We start from the raw sequence: 24,592 nt of genomic DNA, 5'->3' as shown, positions 1-24,592 counted from the left end.
GGACGTGAATACTTCTTCCACTGATGTACCTGGAGTTTTTCAGATGTCAGTTGAATTTACAAAACAATTTAACAAACAATTTAGTTTTCACAAACATGGCTTTTTTAGTTATTTTATTTTTCTTCTGTTGTTTTCTTTTTTAACAAAGACACAGAGATGCTACGTTATTCTAATAGTACTGCCACCTGCTGGCTGACAGCTCTACAAGTACAATTTGGGAACACAGATGAAGGACATGTTCGAGACGACCGGCGAAACGAAGGCGACAGTAAGCGCTTCCTCCGTCGGTCTCTACAGTTGAGAGAGGAAAAGATGTCGGCAGTTAGGACTGTTTATGTGCCCTGGTTTAGCTCACAGCTCGACTCCAGTCAAAAAGAGGAACCGAATGTAGACCAGACAGAAGCCATCCGTCATGGCCAGGAGCGCGGGAACAAGCGGTTTAAAGGTAGAGGTGTAAAAAGCCGGTCCGTTTTAAAAGTGAAATTACCAAAGCTCAACAAGAAGGTCACAACGGAGGACGGAACACCGAGAAGGTGGATGTCAGAGCCCATCCTGAATAAAACCAAGACGACTGAGAGGACAAGAGGCGGAGGAGTTCAGTGTAATGTTGCTGTTAATGCTAATTTTAGCTAAAGCCATAGATAAAGAACATTAATTCGAAACAAGTCCATGGCTGAACCAGAGTGGCCTAAGTTAGCTAGTTAGGTTAGCCGTAATGCTAGCTAGTTGGCTAGGACTAGCGAAATTGTTGCCTATAGATTAATCCAGTACAAAATATCACTATTTTTGGTGTACACAGTTACATTACAGGGCAGTGGTTCCCAGCCTGAAGGTTAAAAAAAAAATCTGAGAGCTGCAGTTACACTATTGGCTAATATTCTCATTGTAACTATATTTTCTTTTTACTATTTCTTTTTTCTTGTGATTTGTTGTTGGTTTGCTAATGTTTACACAAAGGCCGTCTGCCACGTGGAGTCACTTTTTTTGGAATTGTTGTCACCCCAGAGGTAATATTTGTTTCACTTTCAGACCCAAATCTGTTGCTGTGTTCATTATCACAATAACCATTTCAGATTGGCTTCCAAAAGACAACACCTTTAAAATGGGTAATCTCAGTTTAAATTGTAGCAGTCAAGACTGTTAGACATTAGGATATGACACACAACATGCTTTATTCATACTAAGCGTAAATTAGCTATGAACTATTACTGTTTCTCGTGGGTAAAAGTATCATATTCACATTTAGATTTTTTGTTATCAGGTCCTGGCATTGATTCGAACTCTGTTGGTGGAGATGTTTTCTTTTTTTCCCAAAGTCCAACCAGCAAAGCAGTAAATGAAAAGGAAAAGGTGAGCCCTATGCACAGTGCACATTGTGCAGTGTTGAAGACTAATAGGAGATGCCACTGAACAAAAAAACAAATGCTCAAAAACATTTTGTAGTTAAATTATGTTAAAGTCAAACAGACATAAGGGTTAAACTTAATGAAAAAAGACCTCAAACATAATCCATTAAGCCCCCTATACATTAAAAATTGGCAAGGCATCACTGTACTCATGTTTGACTGTAACTTGATGTCCTGTTTCCTGTTGAGCTTTCACTATGGCATTAGAGGTTATAAGTGCATGGACGACAAAAAGCAGAAGGGTCAGTTGTGTCTCCTACTCATCAAGACAAACGAGCACTGTTGCAGGTGCTCGCAGTGTATTTCCGGCTATACTGTATGTTGCAGCATCACAGAAATTAACAATCAGTTTTTTCATGGTAGACATTTTGACATGTCACAGTAGGAAAAGCACAATTATAAAATGAATGATGGCTAAGTTCCATTTCGCACAATGTAATGGCCTACTGAGACTTGAACAGAATGAAGCCATCTGTAAAGTTATCTGTAATGCCTGTGCTTTTCCTCCTGTGACAAGTCAAATTGTTTTCCGTGAAAATAATAGTGATAAAATTGCAGAATCTGTCTTTCCTCATCCACCATGTAGATGCACTTGTATCCTGTATCCTCTGTTTCTTTACCCATGAACCAGACTATCAATTACTCCCTCTTTTATTTCCTTGGCGATGTGTCCCCTGTCCTGCATAGGCCAAGCTTGCAGTTCTTAGGGCCATCTCCAAGGTGCTGGAGGAGAACCAGGTCATCAGACAGAGACTGGCTGCCTTCAGCCAGGCCAACTGAAGCCGTACTGTCTGGCTGAAATGGCCCGTAACAGGACACTTTTCTGTTCTTTATCCTCAGTTTCTCCAAATCAAAGTTCTTAACTGGAAACTTATTTCTGTGAACACAAGGTGTTGAAAACCAGTATCACAACAATGTTTGGTGGCTCAACTGGTAATGTGCCGTGACACCACAAAGCACTCTGTATCAAAATGTGTTTGTCTCATAGAACAGTGCTTTACACAATGTTCAGTGGACACTGTTGTTTTATTAAAAGAGTCCGTGTTCAAGTCAGTAGTATGCTAAAGTGTTTATTTACAGCACAGCTGTTGTGCACATGAGTTAAATTATATCATAATAATGAAATAGACACAAGTCAATGCTGTCCAGTGCAGTGACTATGCTGACGACATACTGTTTTTCTAAAGCTTTTACCGTTCAGTGTAGGCCAAGATGGTCAGAGCAGTACAATAAATAAAACTGAAGTGTATATATGTTATAATATTTTGTTTGCCTCAGTTGGTGCGCAAAATATTATGTATACATTAACAGTTTAAAAGCACTGCAAACAAATTGTGTTGCATGACATCAACAGTTATTTATGACACTGAGTCCACTAACCTTTGGTACAACATGCTGCAGGAACTACCATCAGATTATATTGGATTAAACTCCTGTTATTGTCCACCAGAGGGCACCACCTCCTCTAATGTCAAAGTCAGGTAGTTTTCAGTTACTGGTCACACAACACAATATACATTTTCTCTGTAAACTCAGTCCTTTCAAATAAACTCACAGAAATGCCACCAGCCAATTTAATAGTAATTCCAGGACACTAATACATGTAAATTGTGAGTACTATGAAGTTACTTGTGTGTTTTACATTTCAAAGTGGCCAGTGATATGATTCTATGAATTTTCTGAACTGAAGAATATTTCCCAAAGACAATGAAGTTGACTTTATAGTTAGTTGTTAAAGCTGACTGAATTTAGCACATCATGTGGTTACCAAAAGTGGTGAATATAAGACTGAATAATGATATTGACCTAAAAGTGTTCAGCAATTTTTCAGTGATGTATCTGTCACACTGAAGTTTACTCTTTTCATCAGTATTTATATAAGTCCATCTACTTGAGCGCAGCATGTGGTTATGATTACTTTAACTGTAAAATAATTACTGTTAAACCATGGGCAATTTATTTTAAATTGTTCTGCAGTTTCTTAATGTTTACACTGATGGGCCCCATTGCCTCTGTGTTTAGAGGCCTTTTTTTATTCATTTCTGCACACAACATGGCAGCCTTATCAGAGTTCTCACTAAAGTTCAGATCAGTGTTTAGTCTGCAACTACAATATTTACTTTGACATACACCAGTGAATTTTTTAATGTAGCTCCATTGTGAGGGAACCTTATTTACAATAGCTGTGAATATTCCCAACAAAACTTTTCAGAAGTAGTAGCCTTCAGTGTTACTTTTAGACTTTAATAGACTCTTTTACTGCATCTTAACGTGATTATATTTTCTCATCAGCTGGCACTTCACCTGCACCTGTAGGTTTTATGCATCTCTTGCACCACCATGCAACTCTTGTATAAAACAAGTTTGATGATTTAACTTCAAATGAATTGCTTCAGAAATATTTAAATTATTTAAAACATTGTTTTATTCGTTTACAGAACTACAAGCAGCTAGGATCTACTGAGTAATGTAAACATACAATGCTAGTTTTGGCTTATGTGAGCACAGATTGTTGGAGACGCCTTAACTCTGGTTCAGAAACAAGTCCACAGGCAGCTGGTGTACTCTGTAGCAAATCGAGTTGCCTGGTGGCTTTGAATCGGTAAACAGTTGGTTTATAGAGAGTGTTTTTACAGCACTGGGGATAAATGACTGTTGAGATGGTGATTAGCAGTTAAGCAGGCCTTTTAATCAGAGCTGCGGTCTGCTAGGAGACTGACAGACTGTGGCAGCTGTACCTCCAGACCACACTGCGAAGCTTGTTGACCAGCAGTTTGTGCATTGTTTACATGGACAGAGGCCCCGGGATGTTGTGCAATTTGGCTAGTTTTGTAGTAGAGGATCTGCTTAGAAAATAATTTGGTCAGCAGAAGCAGTGGTGGAGAGCAGACCCTGAGCTATAAAATATAAAAACACTGAGCTATAAAATATAATGCAAAGCAGTAAAACATGTTGTATGCAAAGTATTATTTGAGTAAATTCATATTTGCATAAAGTTACCATCTGTTGTTGCAGCTCTAAAATGCAAAACCTCTGTTTGGACTCTAAGCAGCTTTCTGAGGTTGAAGTGCACATAGGATGTATTCAAATGACAGCGTCCTAGATGGCAGCATAGTATCTGATGATGGAACATCCCTCATCTTTTAACACCTACCTTACCACATCCTGACTGAGATGACTGTGAGAAACACGATAATGGGACTGAGACCCTTGGTAATGTCAGCACATTTGAGCACTGTGTTGTTACACAGCAGACTCTGACCGAACAAACACAGCTTTAAACACCTGTTGACTGAAAGTAAAATAAGCAGCAGGTGAGCAGGCTTGTGCACTTTTTCACCTAAGTACTTATGCCAACATTAACAAGTAGTCACATCGTCTCCAACCCCAACTGAAGATCCAGAGACACCACCTGCATTGACTGCTTTTTATTTCATAACTGCAATTTCTGTGAGTTTGATCACAGAACCAAATAGAGAGGACACGATATGATAACCCTGGATTTACCTTTCTTTTATGATAAATGTGTGCATTTGTATATGTAAACATCTTCATCCTGTGGACAGATGAGTGCAATGATTGTCATTAGAAATACCAGAAAAAAATATCATCTCATGAAGGTGTATTTTAAGTTCAGTTTTACTCTCCATTCAGCCCTGCTTTGATCTCAACCAACTATAGATAGAAATACTTCTGTCTCTTTATAGGTGATAAATGCTCCGTTACGCACACAAGCCAGTTGTTAATTTTGCTTGTCAGCTGTTTCGGTGTCAGGCTGATTGTGTATCAGCGTCTGTTGTGTCCGGAAACAACATTGATGAGAGCCATGACGGTAAACCAAAACAAAGGATGCTGGGTGTTAAACCAAAACAGCAATTAAAAAGATGATTCAAATATGAAATCTGCTGATAATTGCTAATGGGTTTGTCACCACAAGTACTCATTTCACATTACACATAGTCATTTAATCTATTTTTGGTTTAACAAGGCTAATTCTTTGGTTTAACAAGGCTAAGTTGTTGAGTCTGGACCAAAAGTAGTAGAGAGGCTGACAGACAGACTAAAATACTGATTAGATTAGCTTTAAGGGAAAAACTCTTCCCAAAATCTGATCTGTCAAAATCCCCAGAGTGTTTAGACTGTGAGACAAAAGGCTCGACCTGGCAGAGATGCTGATACCTTAAATGCACAGCCTTTCTTAGTGAATGTTCACATAACTTTTATTTGCCTATTATGATGTTAAGGTAAGGAGAAGCAGCAATGTAATACTGAAAATTCTTCATCATTAGTTGTGTGGTTTGACAGCATATTAGTGCTTCCCTTCCTTTCATCATCCGAATGAATTAAAAAAAATCCCACCGTGACATTTTGCTAAACCACAATGTGATTATGGTGCCTTGTGTCTTTTGTATAGATGCCAACTCATTAGGAACTTTTAATTATTTTCACTGTGTGAAAATAGTTCAAGCTGTTGAAATTTGCTGTAAAACCAACACTGTCACCGAGTTTCATCAGCTTTAATTGAGTCAGCGGCAGCATCCCTTGCAAGCCAAGTGTTAGACTCATGTGTCTCTTCTAGCTCTGGTGGTATCTGCAGGGAAACAGAAGACTTCAACAGACTCCAGACATGCGGCAGTGCAGATAGAGCATGTTTCAGTTTGACTTGAGTTTGATTTTATTGTCTCAAACAATGTGAATGTGTAGTTGATGTAGTTGACTGTAGGTAATATTTTAAATGAGCTGTGTTTCATTTTAAAGGCCCTTATCTAGTGTGTATGCACTTCAAATTGAGATGGTAATTAAACTTTGACAAAATGACCCTTGCAGCTAAATTTAATTTATAATTTCATCAGCACATTTATCTTTAACCTGTAGGTTTATTGTTACCATAAAAAGTTAACATTTTGCAGTTTGTTGAGATTAATCAGAAACTGAGTGCTGATATTTTAATACTCTGTTTGCCACAGGTTGTAAATCACAGAAATTGTTTTAGTCTGAACAGCCAACAGAGCACATTATTCTTGTGTTTGTATGTGCTTTGGTTAGAATGTATTATTGGATTTAAAGTATGAAAGAAGCTGAGATCATGGTTTATCTTATGTACTTTCCATCTACATATCATATCGCATTTATTCACCTCGTAGCTAACGTGTTCATATACGTGCAGTCGGACTGGACCTAATTATTGGTCCATAAACTGGCTCATGCAGTAATAATGGCTGCACTTTTGCACAAGGTAAAGAAAGAGTTCAGTGACATGATGTTGCTCTTACTTCTGCATTATTGATTATATGCAGTGCTGAACCTTAATTATCACACAGTAGCACATTTACTCAGTGTTTTCATGTGTGTCATAGCTCAGTCTGTTGTGTTCTCAGTGGTACGATGACTAATATTTCCCACTGATAATGTGAATCTGTAAGATCACATTACTGAAAATCTTTTTTGTGGTTTGCCTTTTGCAGTAAATGTGGATCAAGTTCACAAAGATTGACGTGCTACCAGACTCAAGAGATGACATGAATGTGAGCATCAACTGTCATTTGTAGTGCTGAGATGGGGATTTATTGTAGCTGGAGTGCTTCCATCAGTCAGTGAATTAGCTTAATTTGTTTGTTATTATAATCTCACTTGCTTCAAACAACAGTGTGTTGAAACAAAATGAAGAAGAACTAACATCAAGTAGAGATTGCACTCACTCAGCAGCCTAAAGAAGCAATAATGAGAAAACATATCTGACCACCTCCAGCATCCCAGAAGATAATTGCCCACTCACACTGGAGCTGGTTTCTGCTTTGTTCTCACATGTTGCATAAACATGGAGACTTGTTGTCTTCTGCATTGATTATATTTGCTTTCACTAGCCATGTTATACTTCAAAATCAATACTTTTGTTACCTAAATTTAGTTGTGATAGTGCAAAACTACAAGCCCTGTATCCTCATTTTCATTTGTATGGCAAAAGTTAGATTTGCAAAAGCCTTCCCAGTTCCCACCAGTTCTTGTCAAACTGTTCAAACTGTGACTTTGATTAAACCTTAATTACGGAGCACAGGTGATGATGGCCTTCGTCTCTGTGCTTATGTCTTTTGCGATGTTGGATAGTAGAAAAGTAGAGAGGAAGGGTCACATGCATTAATATATAGAAGAAGACTGCAGAATAAGCAGGCATACTCTAACCACTCAGTAAATAAACAGTTTTGGGAGTGGTGGGTGTCAGCTTTAAAACATAGAACTCATCTGAAGCAAATAAACTCTTCTCCTTTAGGAAAACATCTTAAGAGCTCATTTTACTTTTAGCTGTAATCCATTCTACCCTATACTTAAAACAACATTAGACATCACTTATCTTGAAGTTGTGAAGTTGTGCCTTTCTTTTTTATGGGTAGTTTATTTTGACTGTCTCCAGATGAAATATTGATTCTGTCTTGATTGGCCTGTGATGGCAACAGTGAAGGAGTCTGTGGGTTTCTGTGTGTAGCAGTTGTTGATGTATTTTTACTCATTTAGCTCATCCTGGAAATACGGACTGAAGTAGATGCAAACCTTAATTTGAAAAATTGTTTGGGAGGTTATTTGACTGTGGAAGACAACAAGTTGTGGACCAAGGACCAAAATTTTGTGTGCAGTAATTTTCAGCACATAACTCGTGGTTTGTAATTGTCTGCGTCCTGTAGAGATAACAGAAAATAGACAAGTATCTGGATGAGCTTTTCTCCTGATTTAGCCTAGAAAGGCTGCCATGTGTGTACATCTATGTGTGTTTATGCGTAGTTCACACTGTTGCTAGTAGAACTAATGCAGGTAAAGCGAGGCGGAAGAGGGAGCAAAGCTAATTGGTGTTTGGGGCGATCAGTGTGAGCTAAGGCCGCTAACTCTCTGGTCTGCTGCTGCTCTGTTCCTTACAGAGAGACTCTGACTCTGTAACCTTTGCTTGAATGGTCAGTTTGAATGGTCTTGGGGTGAGGAGTGGAGGGGGTGAAGTGCTGGTGGTGGTGGTGCTGGTGTTGGGTGGGGGCACAGGAATTCTGTCAGCGCTAAAGCCATTGGACCGCAGCAAGCTTTTTGGGCTTGGTTCCTGGAGGAAAGACTATAAAGACAAAGATCATAGGGGGGAGTCTTGCACACTGCAGGATCAACCTCAAAATGTTTAAGAATCGTCTGCTTCTGGTTATCTGCAAATGTGTAAGACTAACAAATCAATACTGCTGTTTTATAGGATGATACCCTAATGGAAAACAAAAAACAAAAACTGCTCCTCTCATGCATCTCTCCTAAAATTCAAATTTCCACATGAAGTAGGTAGTACTTACTACTACTACTACTACTACTACTACTACTACTACTGCTGCCACTACTATTGTTACTACTAACCTTGTTTCTGCTAAAGATAGTCTGCTGTACTATTTGAACTATTGCTGCTTAATAGTTCAAATAGTTAATCAGCTTCTTGACAAGAAACTGAATGAAACGCCCCTCTTTATTTGATGAGTTTGAATGACACTAATTTATTCAAGCGAAGTAATATTATAATCTTCCTATAGCATTACTGCACTGATACACTATGTTCTATTTTGGAAGAATTCAATGCATTCGTTTTGCTAATTATTGATTTTTAAACAATTTTATACAGCACACAGATCGGTTAAAAAGGACTTCTTTTGTATTTTCAAGAACAGAATATGCAACATGATGACATGGTCTTAAGTCTTAAGGTTTTAAGTAATAAAATGGCAAGTTACAGTTTAATTGATTGTCCAACCATGCCACTACCATTACACACCGACAACCGTTCACCTTGCTATTTGATAACCCTTGAGTAGAAAACTACAGAAATGTTGTTGTTAATAACCTGTGGTTAAATAATTCTTGCTAAATTATTCTGTTTTTTTTTTTTGTGTCAATTATAAGCACATGTACAGTACACGCTCAGAGTCACATGTCCAAGCCCTCCATAAACTCATCTGTAGGGGGCATACTGCAGTGACAGTTGGGCCTCTTAATTGATTTGCATGTGTTTACAGGAGAGTGGGCTCACGCTGTGTGAGCACTTTGCTTCATATGGAGACTAATGATGTTGAGGCGCTGGGGAGTCAAGCCCCTGTTGCCACTGTAATCCTGCTGATTACAGGGAGCACACAGATCACAGAGCAGCTCTGGACAGCACACTGCAGTCACCTCACAGGTGGCCTTTGGATGCGTGGGCATATGAGAGAGACACATACAGTTTGACAAGGAGACAGACATGAGTGTATAGACATAAACTTGGAGCAGACTATAGGACACAGTACAATAAGCACATCAATTTTGCATCAGCTGCAGTGCATGTCTTTCCTTGGGTGAATGAACATTAAATCTCACTCAGAATGACATTAAATCTCGTGCCGTTCATATCTGTGTGTCATTTTTAACATCTGTGCCCTTTTCGGCTGATTTTCAGGACATTGCGTTGCCTCATTGCATCAGCGTGTGGGCCATATTATAGGCCATATTTAGGAAGGTTAGAGCTGCCGTGGTAGGCCTACTTCTTGTGATGTTTCTTAATACTCTGGAGCCCTACAGGTATGAGCTTCAAAAAGGCACGAGACGCCACTGTCTCCACCGACAGAGCATAGACTGGAACTAATCGCAGCGGGCGCCACACACCTCAGGAAGGTAGCAATTTTCCATCATTACTGTTAAATCCTGCTTAAAAGAACCGGATTCCACAAGCCTAATTACAAGGTGTTAATAATAACAATGTAATGACAGTCATTTTAAAGCCTGCCCAAAACCATAATCCATCTCCCATCTGACTCTCCCATTTAAGTGTGTGGTTGCTGTACAGTGAAGCACCATGATTCTTATTGATTACCATTGTGATTACTCCCACAATTGGTGTGTCAGGTCCTGCGAGTCGGGACTTGAATTAGGAGCTCTGTCAGCTTTTGTTAAGTGGAAGTACAGCTCTTAAGATGTCACACTGATGCTTTTCATCCAGGTGCTGCTGATGCTCAGACACACAGCCAAGACAATCCACCAGCCTAATTGCAGGATGGAGTAGAGTTTAGCAGACATAGGATTGATTTACTTATATTGACAGTCTTTTTTCCACACACACAAAAAACAGACTTCAGACTCATCCAAAATTCCCCTTTGCATTAACTATTTTCCTGTGCTTTCAGTGTCAACTAAGGGTTTGCAGTTTGCAGAGAAACTAAAATACTATCCATTACTGTCAGTCATTATTATAAAACACTGTGAGGTATTTTCAAAGAACGATCTTGTCCCTGTGTAATTATTGCTAAATGAGGCTGATGTGCAGCTGACCTGCAGTCTGGTTGGGGGTGTGGCACCACAGGGATTCCACACCGCCCAATCACAAGTCTTCCCCCAACCTCGAGATCAGGACGCACCACCAGCTCAAAGTCCCGAGTACCTCCCAAAGCTTTTCCAGCACACAACTTTGTCAACTTTGTAACAACGTCTTCCAAAATCCCAAACGTGTGGACGCTGCATGTTTGCACTCCGTGACAAAAAAAAAGTTATGTGTCTTCTGGATCGAAAATAGATATCGATCCCGGCCCCAAACAAGAAAGCATGTCTTCCCCTGGAGACTGGAGAGGCGAGTTTTCGGCAGATAAGGATGTACAGCCGCCTCGCATCAAGAAGCGCGCGGCGCAGGTGTCGTTCCTGCCCTTCAGCGTGGAGGCGCTCATGTCGGACACGAGGCCGCTGAACGCGACGGACAGGAAAGAAGGACGTTACTTTTTGACCGATCATAAAGCCCACAGGCCGGATGAGCTCAGCCAGCAGTTAGTGTCTATCAAATCAGAGCCATCGGAACGAGGAGACTGTACGTCCAGCCCCATTGAGATGTCAACACCGCCCCGTAAGTAATCCGGGCCAGCGTCTTGACAGACACGTTAAAGCGCGTTTAATGTTCAGTGATGTTTGTATAGTCGTTGGACGTATTTGCGTGCCTTAAATCACTATGAAGCCTCCGGTCATGTTTATGGACGGGAAGGTTGAGGTAAAAAATGCAATCAGTTGCAGGCAGCTCTAAGTTCATAATAACTGCGTTTGAAGAGAGATAAGATTAAGTTTGATAAACATAGAAATAAACATGTTCAGTCATTTTTCTAAAGCAAATAAATACGCATGAGTGGAAGGACAAGCAATTGTAAATGTAAATTTTAATGTCATTCCGATGTTTTCACTGTCACAAAGTCATAGTTTACATTGATAAAAAAATAGAGAAGGTTTGCTTATTTCCCTTGATAAATTATTCCATTGATTATCAGCTGACCGAATGATCAAGTAATTGTTTCTGCCCAGTTATTTGACAGTTATTTTGCTATTAAACCAATAAATAGTAATAAATATTAAAACCAAACTGTAAGCCTAACCTTTCATTTTTTCCTCACATCTTCCAGGGCCGCTCAGTCCAGCACTCTGCCCCTTGAGGAAGCACAAGACCAATCGCAAGCCTCGCACTCCCTTCACCACCTCGCAGCTCCTGGCCTTAGAGAGAAAGTTCCAGCAGAAGCAGTACCTGTCCATCGCCGAGCGAGCCGAGTTCTCCTCCTCCCTGTCGCTGTCCGAAACCCAGGTCAAGATCTGGTTCCAAAACCGGCGAGCCAAAGCCAAGAGGCTTCAGGAGGCCGAGGTGGAGAAACTCAAAGTAGCAGTTGGCATCGGGCCCAAAGCTGTATTCCACCCGTTTTTCTCGTCCTTTGGTTTACCCCTCAGCGTTAACCTGCAGGCTCGCTCAGCAGCGCTCTATGGACTGGGGTGCTCGTACAGCCGCAGCCCCATTCTACCTGCTGCACATCTGGCCATGTATGCCTCGCAGGTTGGCCACAGCCTGATCCACCTCTCCTGAGAGGAAGCAGCATTTTACTGACAAAGTGCTGTGGGTATGGATGTGTGTTTACAGAAAAGGGGGACTAGACTGCATCATGAAGCCCTGCACCTTATAGAAGACTTGATTATGAATCTGAAATGGAGCTGAAGCTTCATGATCTTCACAGGGCCAGTGGAAGGATACAGCATCTCATCTCAAGCTCCTGCTTGTTCTGTTGTCACTGATTCAGCAGAGGCTGTTGATAATGGATGGTATATTGATCAGGCCACGAGTGTCTGATTATTGTCCTGAATACCAGATTGCATTTGTTGTAACCTTTATCATTTGTATTTCTGCTCCTCTTGTATTTCCTGAAAGATTCCAGCACTGGGAGTATTTTTCACTTAGTTAGCCTTGAATATACAGGGCTATTTTATGTTATACATTGTACTCCTCTTAAAATAAGAGTCTGTAGTTGGTGAAGTGCATGCTAAAAGCTGAAGCATTTCCAAATGACATATATTTATTTATGATAGCCCCTAGATTCATTTATATCATGATGCTTATCTGCATTTTTAAAAGCTAATATTTTATATATATATATATGACATTGCATTAAAGCTTGTTGCTAACTCTGTTTTGTTCCTCTTACTTGTCTGTGGTACATAGTGGTTAATCTGCTTGTTTACCTGGTGAGCTAACCAGACTTGCCTTGAATGCAGTTGTCTGTTGATACACAAAGCTCTAATCTGTGTTTCAGCTCCTTCTGCGCCTGACTTCCCTGCCTGAGTCCTCTTGTGCGTTCAGCATTCAGAAAGATGCTGTCTGGTTCCTGTGAGCTGTGGGTTTTGCTTTGTTTTTTTTTTTTGTTTGTTTTTTTTTTTTTGCAAATACCCAGAGTAGTTAGAAATCGCCACACTGATGGTGCGAGGAAGCCAAAGAACAGACATAATTGAGATTTGTTGTATCCTCCTCTCACAGCACCATGAGCTCCACCTCATTGTTTTTGGTCGACATTCAGTGTTACAGATCACTGTTCTTCACAGCAGACATCTTGACTTGTCATAGTAGAAAATACAAAAGTGGTTCTTATAACATTACTATTGGGTCTGTTTTATTCAAATATCCCAGTAAGTAAGCCAAGACATTAAATGTATTATTTATACATGCTCTTTTCCTACTGGAGCATATCAAAATGTTCTGGGAAAAAGACTTTTCGTTTGCGCACACTGGTTGCTTTTTGTGCCTCGGCTGTTCTAGTCTGGATTTGTTGCTTGAGAAAGTATGCAAAACTTACCATTTCTGAGTATAGAATGTGTTGTGTATTATGTAAACTGATTAGTTGTCCACACTGTAATAACAGTAAATTAATCAAGAAACCTTTGAAGTATAGAAGCAAAATATGTTCAAACCACTGAACTCTTTAGCACCCTAATCTGCTTTGGAGCTTTAGGCTGTAGACTGAAAACATGGTATAATACTCTGTGGCTGTCTGCACCTCGCATGTAAGAAAGGGAATAAGTTAAGATCCGCTGTATGAACTGTATGGGTGGATGTTCAGCTGGGTGGGCCGAGTGAGGAGGTGCCGCACTCTTTCATGAATATTTAGCCAGTCACATTTCCTCAAATGTGAAATTATTTTGCCAAAAAAAGAATGTTTAGCACATCTCATGTTGACTTAATTGCAAACATGTGTTCTCATGCGGCTCTAGTCGTTTGATATGAGCTGTATTTTTAAACTGTATACCTTAAATGAACCCAGTCTCACTCTGTGAAGTTAGTAAGACAGTATTATATATCAGGCTGTCCCTTTGCTGTCCCTGGTTTAATTGTCCTTGTCCCTGAATTCTGACTCCAAAACTCTGTGAAATTATATGTGTAGACTCAGTGATAACAGCACAGGGCATTATGTGCTCTCTCTCTCTCTTTGCCTCCCCTTCTGTAAACTCTGGCAAATCTTGTTGCCATTAGCACATATTTCACAGTCCATTTGTTCTCCTCCATTTTGAAATTAACTCGGCACTGGGCTGATAGTGAGGCCTTTAATGGCTTTGGCCAAATAACCCCAGCCTCCATTTTCAGATGTTTTCAAAGTTTAACCTGAGTGGGAAAAAAATGATAACAGCCTAAAGTGGAGCAGCTGACCTCTGATAAAGAAAAAAGGGAGGTTCTATAATGATTAGATACACAAGCACGTAAAAGGAATCAAAATCAGCACAGAATGGATATGCAAATTTGACAGAGTGACATTTTCATGGAAATATTCTTTCAGAGATCATTTAAATACTGATTGAGCTAATCTCACAGTTTCACAAGCAAAACAGCCAACTGAGGTTCACGTCATGCGAGTTTTATCCTCAGTCAGGAGAGCAAACGGTCCACCAGAGCTCGGAGAGGCATGGCGGATAAGTTCCTTCCTCATTCCCCATTCCTAACTCAACTCCAGTGTGTGAGATCGGGGACAAAATCACAGTCCTCGTTCTGTACAAACAAGCCTTCTGAAGTTAGATTGGTCCTGCTATGATATGTTCTTATCTCCAGTCCTTTTAGTAACAAATTCCCCGTGTGTTTGTCTGGACAGTGTTTATGTTTTTTCTTACTGCATTAAGTTCAAGTGGAAGTTTTGTGCTAAAGATTCATCTTTTAGGAAATCTTGTGTTTTCCATTCATTAATAAAAAAAAATACCTATCAAAAATAGGTATGAAAGAGATAAAAAAAGAAGTAACCTAAACCTCTTGCAGGTCTGTCATACATCCACTAGGTGTAGCAGCTTCCCCTCTTTTGCTGCTCGCTGATTTTAACAAGGCCATGCAGTTCTGACTACTCTCATATTTATAAACATATTCTTGGCGTTTAAAAGACATTTCAGAACACTTAAGGTACTGGCATATCATCTTAGATAGAGATTTACATGCTATATAACTTAGCTCTTAGATAATGTCTGTTTAATTCATCATGAGTGCCATAGTGAATAAAAGATGGCTCTTTTGCCTCGTTCCATCGTGCCGTTGTTAAATGGCACGAGTTTGTGGATTGGGGATTTCTAGAGTTCAGCTGTTGCCGGCGCAGGAGCATTTGGGTCCTTATACATGCATCACTGCAAAGCACTGTTGCATCAGTTCTGCTCAGATTGAGAATAAGCTTGAATCTGATTGAGATTAGTGACTGCGCTTCACGTCAAGGGTGACATTAATGTGAGATATGACGAATGAAAGAGAAGGGAGGGGAAGTGAGAGTGGCTTTTTTTCAGTTCACACACCCCACAGGCCAGAGGAGTGAAGCATCGATATGTGTGTTGTTCAAAGTGCCGTAATTAGAGGGCATGCTTTCATCTCGTCTTCAAAGCTGTAGAGCAGGTGTGTTTCCCTGAACAATCCCTGCTCTATCCTCCATCTTTGCTGTGGAATTTAAGGTTCCTCATCTCCGAACACGGTTTTTGCCTTTCCGTCTCAGTTTCATCTCGACTATTTAGATTTCATGTTGCATCAAAGGTCAGCGATCATAATTTAAATAGGCGTCCTGTCAACCTTCATCATTAATTTGTGTGCTGATTATAACGGCAAAGAGAGTGACCTGCAGAAACCCAGCTTAGACAGAGTAACAAGTTGACAGATTCCTCACAGGGAGAACTTGATCTCAAGTGAAATGCGCATGCTCAAGCACACACACAAGAGGAAGACCTATCGTCCTCTATGCTCAGAGAGATCCCACCTCAAGCGGTTTCTGTCTTTTGTTTCGTTCTTTCGACTGGTTTTCAAGAGACATTCCCCTCAATCAGGTCGTCCAAACAACATGACCCATTTAACCAGAGAGACACACCTAAAAGCTTTGCCTTCGAGGTCATAAGGCAGAAAGCTTTCGCTGGGGTTATGGCTGTGTGTGTTTTTTGGTTTTTGTTTTAAAGATCAGGAACCCCGACAAGGGGATGTTGTCATCACAGAAATGAATAGACCTTAGGATATATTATATTTTTAATTTGTTCCAGTGTTTAAGGCTTGAAATGCGTGTACAGTTTTCTCTCCCTGCGTGTTTCTCTGCGTCTTTCCCTACTTCTCAGCCACTGTTGATTTGTTTTTCTTTAAATTTACTGTGAAGTTACTGTAAAAAAACAACAAAAAACAGTTTTCGCACACTACCATGCAGCAGCCTAGTTTTGTGTGCCTTGTCTATAGTTCTGTACGTTCACTACATACTGTATTTTTCTCCACATCTGATTCAGCCTAACCCTACAAAGTACTTTTTCAGATCAGATCTTTTTTCATATTCTGAAGTCATTCTTCTAGATATGACATACTATTGTCAACTCAATTAGCACCTTGCAGTGACATCCATGCATTGCCCCACGGGAGGTTTATACCCCCTGTTTGATGCTTTTCAGAGCGCTGCCATCTGTAGCCTTCACCATTGTCCATGTCTCCTCACAGATCTGTGCGTCCGCTCTGTCTCCTGAGATCATCTGAGTCATCAGTCTCCCGCCGTGGGCTCTATTGTATTGAAGGAGATCTAGCCTTACAACTCGTTCTGGTAACTTAATAACACACTCGCTGAAGTGACATAAGCACCCAGATACTCTCAAATACTCATCACACCGACACGTTGATGGGGGTTAAATTTCAAAAGTGTTTAAAACATTGTAATTTGAGTTTTGGTAAATACGGGAAAGAGAAAGAGTTGTAGGTCTTTGCAGAGCTTCTATTGGGCTGATGGTTCCAAGATGGTTTCTTCTTTGATGGTTAAAAGAAGTAACAATAAATCTGTTAGTTTCATCTATGATGCTGTGGTTGAAGTTGAAGTCGAAGTCGACATCCGAATGCAGCTTTAAGAAGTAATTTGACCCATGTGGTCCATAATTTTACTCCAGTAAAACATCATGAAAGCGCTGTGAGAGAGTTGTGCTTATTTCCATTTTCCATTCTGGTACGCATTAAACTGGTACATATAAACCGGATTGTAATACTGTTAAATATGCACAAGTAGCTGGTATTGTAAAACATATATTTCAGCAAAGCAGGCTTGGCTCTCTGGTCACATATTGAATTATTGATAAACAGAAGGTGGGATAACCAGGGGAGCAGACTTCCAGATGGAACAATTAAGGAAGATTAACTTAAGTCCTCAGAAAAACCATTCAACTCCACTTCCTCTTGTGCACTCTGTCTCCCCAATGATAGATGAAGACCCTTTAAATACAGTGGCTTTGTCTGAACAGAGGGCTACAGTTGAATATATTTTTGTTTTAACATCCCTGTTAGCTCTGCTAGTCACCCTTTAATGTTCATTGATTGGTCAGTCCACTGTGTCGATATCTAAACAACGATTGGATGGATTTCTGTGACATTTTCAAAGACGTTGATTGTCCCTGGCGGATGAATACTATGTCCTTTGTTGCAGCGCCACCAAAAATCTCCTAGACACGTTGGTACTATTTTTTTCTGCAGACATTTAGGGTTCCCATACAGTGTGTCCTGATGACTTCAGGAATCCTCTGAATGTGTTCCACATTTGTGGTTTTGAGTTAAATGGTTAAACATCCAGCTATTGGATGGATTGCAATAAATCTGGTTCAGCTGAGGGGAACTGTGCAACTTTGTTCCATCATCAAGTCAAAATTCCCATTCAGCTTCAGCTGTACTGTGAATGTTAGCATGAGACAACTGCATTAAGTCAATGCTAATCCAAAATCATACTGCGCACTTCAACACTATTAAGTGTATACAGAAGCAAAAGAACCTGAGATGACACTTTTTGGATTTTTTATTGGATTAGTTGAGGCTGGTGTTTAATTATAAGAAGAGATACAATTTCCTGGGTTCAGAGACTAATGTGTCTGTGACAGATTAAGACACAGCTGAAGAGAAAACAGGCACACTGCTGCTGATTGAGCTTCCTTTGAAAGTCCTTGTCATGCATTAAAGCTGTCACAAGGGTAATGTGGCATCAGGATGGTGCAATGAGTAGAGAGCACTGGTTCAAATCCCCAAGCATCCACCCTGCTGTGGTGTTCTTGAGCAACACACTGAATCCCTACTGGTCACAGGGAGGCAGTTCAGTGATCGACCTCGACCTTTGACCTCTGCTTGGAGGATCAGCGGGGAAAATCATTTTTTTTCCTATGGGAGTCATATTACATTGTTATATGCACAGTAAGCCTTAAAGTGGCTTACAGCAGGTTATGCGGGTTACAGCATCATTTGGTCAGCTGGAGAATTGTGAGGGGTTTTATTTTTCGACTCACTGCTTTATTTGTTGTCATGTAGCTGCTGTGTAAGTGTAGAGGGCAGATGGCTGTGTAAGTGATGGCCGCTTCTGCTGGTCTGTGAAAATAAGATGAAGTAACAACGTCTTTGACAAACACCATAGAAGAGCTCTGATGTGTCCTCTCATGTCAAAGGTTCCCTCTCCACGATATCCTGATTTTTCAGGTTGTTGGAGTGTGATGCCGAATTAAACGGTAATTTAGCAGACACAGAGGTGCTTAAAATGGCTTTTGGTTCTCTGACTATGACCAAATAAAGGATCCGAAATCCTTCTCCTGCAGAGTTCCAGCTGTGTCTTGTGTGTGTGTGTGTGTGTGTGTGTACTTGTGAGCATGTTTGCATCTGTCCATGTTTGTGCAGTCCCATCTGAACTTTCCAGAGGGCCCCATGCCATGCTCCTGTTTGTCAAGGCCCTTCCTAATATAGACCATATTGTGTCTGCCGTCTGCATCTCTCCTATTGAACTGAAAACCAGCAGAAATGAACAACCACAGCCAGCTGCGATAATGAATGTTTGACGGATTTCTCTTCCTGGACCATCTTAGTGAAGCTGCGTTGTCCTGACTGTCCTCGTTGGTCCTGGCTTTTTCTTTGCCCGTTATTGTCACTGGTGTAATGGTCATCCCATCAAATGTTAGTTTTGCTGGCATCGATCTGGTAAAAGACAGCAGTGTAAAGTAACCAAGAAGATTTACTCAAGTACTGTACTCAAGTACAATTTGGAGGTACTTGTGCTTTCCTTGAGTTTTTCTATTTTCTCCTCCTTTATACTTCCACTCCACTGCATTTCAGAGACAAATATTATATTGTCTACTCCATTACATTTATTTGACAGTTTTAGTTGCAGTTTTTTCTTTCAAGATGAAGAATTTAAACAATGGATAGTATACGTTTTTTTAATATGTGTAGTCTCGTCACGGGTCACGTTTCAGATAAGCTCAACCAAACTCTCAGTGTCTTGCATGGTTTCATTTCAATGCATTTTCAAATGATTGAATGAAACTGAAAACAGATTTATGCTTCAGAGAATAGTTTTATCTTCTTTCCTCTCCTATCAATCATCTCTTGACCCCTCAGATTTATTCCTGTATGTAAAACTGTATTTAAAGTGGAACAAACTACCAACAGCAACAACAGTAACACACCAATGCTCCAGTATTAACAAGTTAATGATGTCAAATATCATAATATATAGGTCAGGGACCACACCAGTACTGTAAACTACATTTTACTGCTAATGAAAATAATGAAGCTCTATACTCAAATCATCTGCAATCCACCAGCACTCTGAGCCTCATCAAAAGGGATTTTTGGGGTTTAATTGAATACTTCTGAAAAAACGAGATCCTTTTGGTTAGCACACTGAAAAGAACCAGTGCTGCATTTCATAAGTTCATGCATCATGAGGAAAGCAACCTGGAGATTTGGTGTTGATGTTTTGCTGTCGTCCAAACGTCCAAATATGGCAGCACTTTGGCTTCTGAGGAACAGTCAGCTCAGTCAAACCGCTGTGTAGGGTTCGTAAAACCGCCGGCAATGCAATGTCAACCTGTTAAACCAGTTTTAAGGCATCGTTTTTTTTTTTTTTTGTTTTTTTGCCTTTTAAGAGAATGTAATCATATGTTATATTCACTAATTTACAGCGTGGCCGAAAGAAAATTAGACAAATCTGTGTTTAAATGTTAAAAAATGCTCTGTCACGAATTGAATAACATCCACGTTATAAGCTGAAAATTTATTTATTTTTTTTTATTATTTTATATTTATTCATTTCTCAATTCTAATATTGCGCGATCCTTCGGACAAAGCGAATGTCTCTCCTCTATCCGTCTCACATACTTCTCTTGTCCTTATAGGACAGCACAGTGTCAGAAGACGTCTTGACAACTGCAGCATGGCTGTAGTCTTCCTAAACATGACCTCTAAAAACTTGTTAAGACAAATACTGCTAATTCCTAACACAAATAAACAACAGCAGAAGCTTAGGGTTTGTTCCTTCAAGGAGGGAGTGGACTGCATAGACGCTAAAGCTGTTTTCTTATTTTCTTGTCACAGTCTGCTCCCAGTTTCTTCCTAAAGGTGTTTTTTTTTCCCCACCCTGCCGTCCTTATCTCCCTCCCCTCTCCCTCCCCTCTCCTCCTCCGTCCTTCTCTTCCTGTCTCTCTCTGTTGGGGATGTTTGTTCAGCTTGTCACTGTGCCATCACTCGAGTGGGATGTCTGTTGCTGAGTGGTCTTCTGTACTCCCCTCCCGCTCTGATAATCCCCTTTTCAGATGCACAGAGCAGAACCTAAAAAATATGCCTTTTATATTCTCAGGGGAGTCTCTGGCTGTGCTTTTAGTTGGTGTTTACATTATCTGTTTTTGTTTGTTTAGTGTTTTTTGTTTGTTTGTTTTTGGTTTGTTTTATTCTGCCAGACACGTTTTAATCCCTGATTTACTGTATGATTCTAAAATATTTAGTATTTTGATATTTGTGGGTTATGTGATGTTTGTGTTAGCTCTTCCAAATAAATAGCCAAATGTTTGACATACATTTAGTGTTAGCAGAGAAAGACTGGGGATGGCTTACATCATTTTCTATTGTGCAATGCATTGTGGGAGTTTGAGGTATGTCTCCACGACACTCAAGAAAACAAACAGATTTAGATCCTGTGCGAATACACTACATACTCAAAAAGAGTGAAAAGTGAAACTGATGTAGTTTGAAACTGAGTCACTCCTCTGTCCTGAAAAAGAAGCATTCATAGCTCTTGTTTGTACCCAAAACAGACAGCTAATCGAGAGTTGGTTACCTGACATTTGTAGGAGACGGAGGTGTGGCCACAAAGGGAAAAAAAAAGTAAAAATAAAAGTGACACATTTTTATGAAATTGTATGAGCACCTTCTGTGGGTGTTCTGTTGAAAAATGAGACTGCAAGAGTAACAAAGCTGCCAGCTGTGGTGAGAGTTATCTGATCTGTTTATCTGTAAGGATGCATGTTGTTTCCCTTCGCGACCTTTGGTAAATAAGCATCGTATGTCACATGCTTTGTTCTTCATTTTCATTAAGGAATGCCTTTTTAAAAGGCGTTCAAAAGGACATTTGGATAATACTTAACTTTTTTATTTCCTCTGAGTGTAGCACTGGCATGACTTGTCATGCACAGTATGGCATCAGTTCCAGTCCTCTTATGGTCAGTGCTATTTACTAATATACTCAAGCCAGATGAAAAGCCACAATCACCCATCTGAAGCCCGGGTTGGAAGGGACAAATGTCTCACAGTTTCCCTGCACAGTTTTCAGTAATCGCTCCGCCGCTCTGCTCTGTCAGTTCCTGCTGCCAATGTTGCGCTCTTAAAGACACATCTGCTCTCCCCCCATTAGCAAGCTGATTAGAATTCAGATCATCACAATTCACCCATGGGGCATTCTACCAGCGTGAGCATTAACACCGGTGTTGTTAATAGCATATTCTCCACTTAAAGCCGTCTCTGCCAGACAGCACCTATCTCCAGCTTGTCTGTGGAGTGTGGCTCAAGTGGATATCACCCCTGCTGAAAACAGTGTTCATCAGCGAATCCTCGTTTGCACCCAGCTTATTATTCATTCTATAATTTGATATGCCTTCACTGACTTGGCTTAGTATCCATTTAACGTGCTTCAGTGTTACTCGCTGCCTCACTGACAGTCTGTGATAGGCCAGAGATGAGGGTGATATGAGTAATTATGCAGCCAATGCATCAAATCTGTCCTGTTTCTCTGGAGGATTTGATTAGGCTGAGTTTAGCAAAGACCCAGGTCAACTCATCTCCATTTCTGGCTTACTGGACACTCCATGACACAGTATGACACTTTAAACTGTTTAAGTGTATGCTGCATTATATTATCCAACATTTCAGTCAGACGATATAGGCTTCAGTGTAGGCAGTTTGAGGTTCGTGAGTGTAAAAAAGAGCCATGAATATAGAAAAGAAAATATGGCAATATGACAAGGCATTTTTGTATTCGAATGCAAAAGTGAGATGTCAGACAAGAAGTTAAATAAGGAAGACTGTTGCTTCTACTGTGTATGTGCAACAGCATCATTTCTTGCTCTCACCCGGTCCCACTTCCTGTTCCTGTGGTGACAAATTAAAAGAAAAGCATAATTGAATAAGCAACGTAACAAAATGAACGCAGATTCATCCATACAGAACGCAAAGAGTCATTGAAGTGTTCGATGAAATTTACATTATCTGGTCTTTACAGTCACTAGAACTTAACATAAGCAAACACCTAAGGGGGATTTTGGACCCAGAGACTTTGAGACAGTGCTGTCCACCATGATCAGGAGAATTATTTTCTTCTCTCTGGTAGTGAGCAAGCACAATGAAGCTTTTCTTGTGGCTTGAATTGGCTCGACAAATTTGTGAGCTGTTTTTTTTTCTTTAATTTGTCATGCATCTGGAAATTAAAATCTATGTTTGAACTTGTGGAAGAAGAGCTGAAAATCAGTAAGTTTCCATTTGTTTGTTGTGTGTGTGTGTGTCTTCTGTAACAATTACACCATACAACAAGTATTGGAACACCTCACCATTATACCGACAAGGACTTTAGTGACATTGCATTCTAAATAAATAGATATTTGGTCCCCCTTTTGCATCTGTAACAGCTTTCACTTTCTGTGGGAATGTTTGCCCAGTCCTGCAGTAGAGCAATAGTGAGGTCAGATACTAATGTTGAACCAAAAGGTCTGGCTTACAATCTCCATCACAGTTCATCCCAAAAGTGTTGGATGGGGTTGAGGTCAGGACTCTGTGTGGGCCAGTCAAGTTCTTCAACACCAAACTCATCCAACCATGTTTTTATGGACTTTGCTTTGTGCACTGGGACACAGTCATGCTGGAATAGAAAAGGGCCTTCAACAAACTGAAAGTTGGCAGCATAGCATTGTCCAATTGTGAAGATTTCCCTTCACTGAAAGTAAGGGACCACAACCCCTGAAAAACAGGCCCATAACCCGCAATATAATAATAATAATAATAATAATAATAATAATAATAATAATAATAATAATAATAATAATAATAATAATATACTTCGACAATACTTTTGTCTATATATTGTATCTTTCTCTGCTCTCATCTCTCTCTCTTTCTCTCTTCCTCCCTGAGGAGGCTTCTGTGATTCTCCCTTGCATCTCATTCCCTTGCTCCTTTCCCAGTGGTGGGGTCAGAGGGCCTGTCCTCTCCACTGGAGCCAGTTGGAGTGACGAATGGCAACACAGCACTGCCAGGGGCCCAAACAGTAAACAGAGCGAGGGTGGAGAAAGAGAGCAGAGGGGTGTGATAAGAAAGAGAAATGAAGAGCAAGAGTAAACTAGGAGGAGGAATGGAGTGGGGTGTATGTGTTGAGGTGTGTGTGTGTGTGTGTGTGTGTGTGTGTGTGTGCGTGTGTTGGGGGGGTAGGCTTTGCTGCAGAGGAGCACTAAAGGTCAAAAGATGTACAGGGTGATCTCCAGCACAGGACAGGCTTGTACATCTATTTATATATATATATATATATATATATATATATATATATATATATATATAATATACAATATCCTATTGCTGAAATCAGATTTACATACATTCCCCTAGATGTTGGCAGTAGTGGATGGATATGTGCTTGTCATGTTGGTCTCTCCCTTCTCTATCGGCATGTGTTCACCAAGGATAGCAGACGTGGACAGAGTGTCGGCATTTTTCAACATGCAAAGTGCATTCATGTTTGTCAACATGTTCCATGATGACGCACTTCGGCTGGAGTCACCAGCGTGCTCACTCTCAATTATGCTTATCTTGGTGTCGTTCAAAGTATTAAAAATGCATTAGACTCCAGCACAATTATGATAGCTCTTCTAGTTGTGAATAATACATATTTAATGGAGAGTAATACAGATTATTGCCAGCTGTTTAATTGCATTTTAAATCCCCAGGATGCTGCCTGTACAGAGAAGGTGACGAGGAAGTCATTAAGTAGATTAAAAAATCCACTTTCGCAGGGCCAGGTGTTCCCTGTCCATAAGCGAACAGCATGCGACCACAGAGGGTACTTCATTATCAATGTGACAGCAGCCTGATTTTGGTGATACTTGTG

The 24,592-nt window shown here is 40.2% G+C and overlaps 1 protein-coding gene across 1 annotated transcript; it reads left to right on the top strand.

Annotated features, from left to right (window-relative positions):
• The first annotated feature begins 10,329 nt into the window (after nt 1-10,329).
• On the top strand, nt 10,330-12,868 carry LOC124068696 (homeobox protein MSX-2-like). The gene is made up of 2 exons (XM_046407111.1): nt 10,330-11,277; nt 11,822-12,868. Exons 1-2 carry the CDS (start codon nt 10,986-10,988, stop codon nt 12,268-12,270), a joined length of 741 nt encoding a protein of 246 aa, XP_046263067.1. The 5' UTR covers nt 10,330-10,985; the 3' UTR covers nt 12,271-12,868.
• Nucleotides 12,869-24,592: the final 11,724 nt, after the last annotated feature.

This window comes from Scatophagus argus, chromosome 12, assembly GCF_020382885.2.
Source record: "Scatophagus argus isolate fScaArg1 chromosome 12, fScaArg1.pri, whole genome shotgun sequence".
Classification (NCBI taxonomy): Eukaryota; Metazoa; Chordata; class Actinopteri; family Scatophagidae; genus Scatophagus; species Scatophagus argus.
The sequence above is the reverse complement of the archived record's forward strand: the minus strand, read 5'-3'. Positions and strand labels throughout refer to the sequence as shown.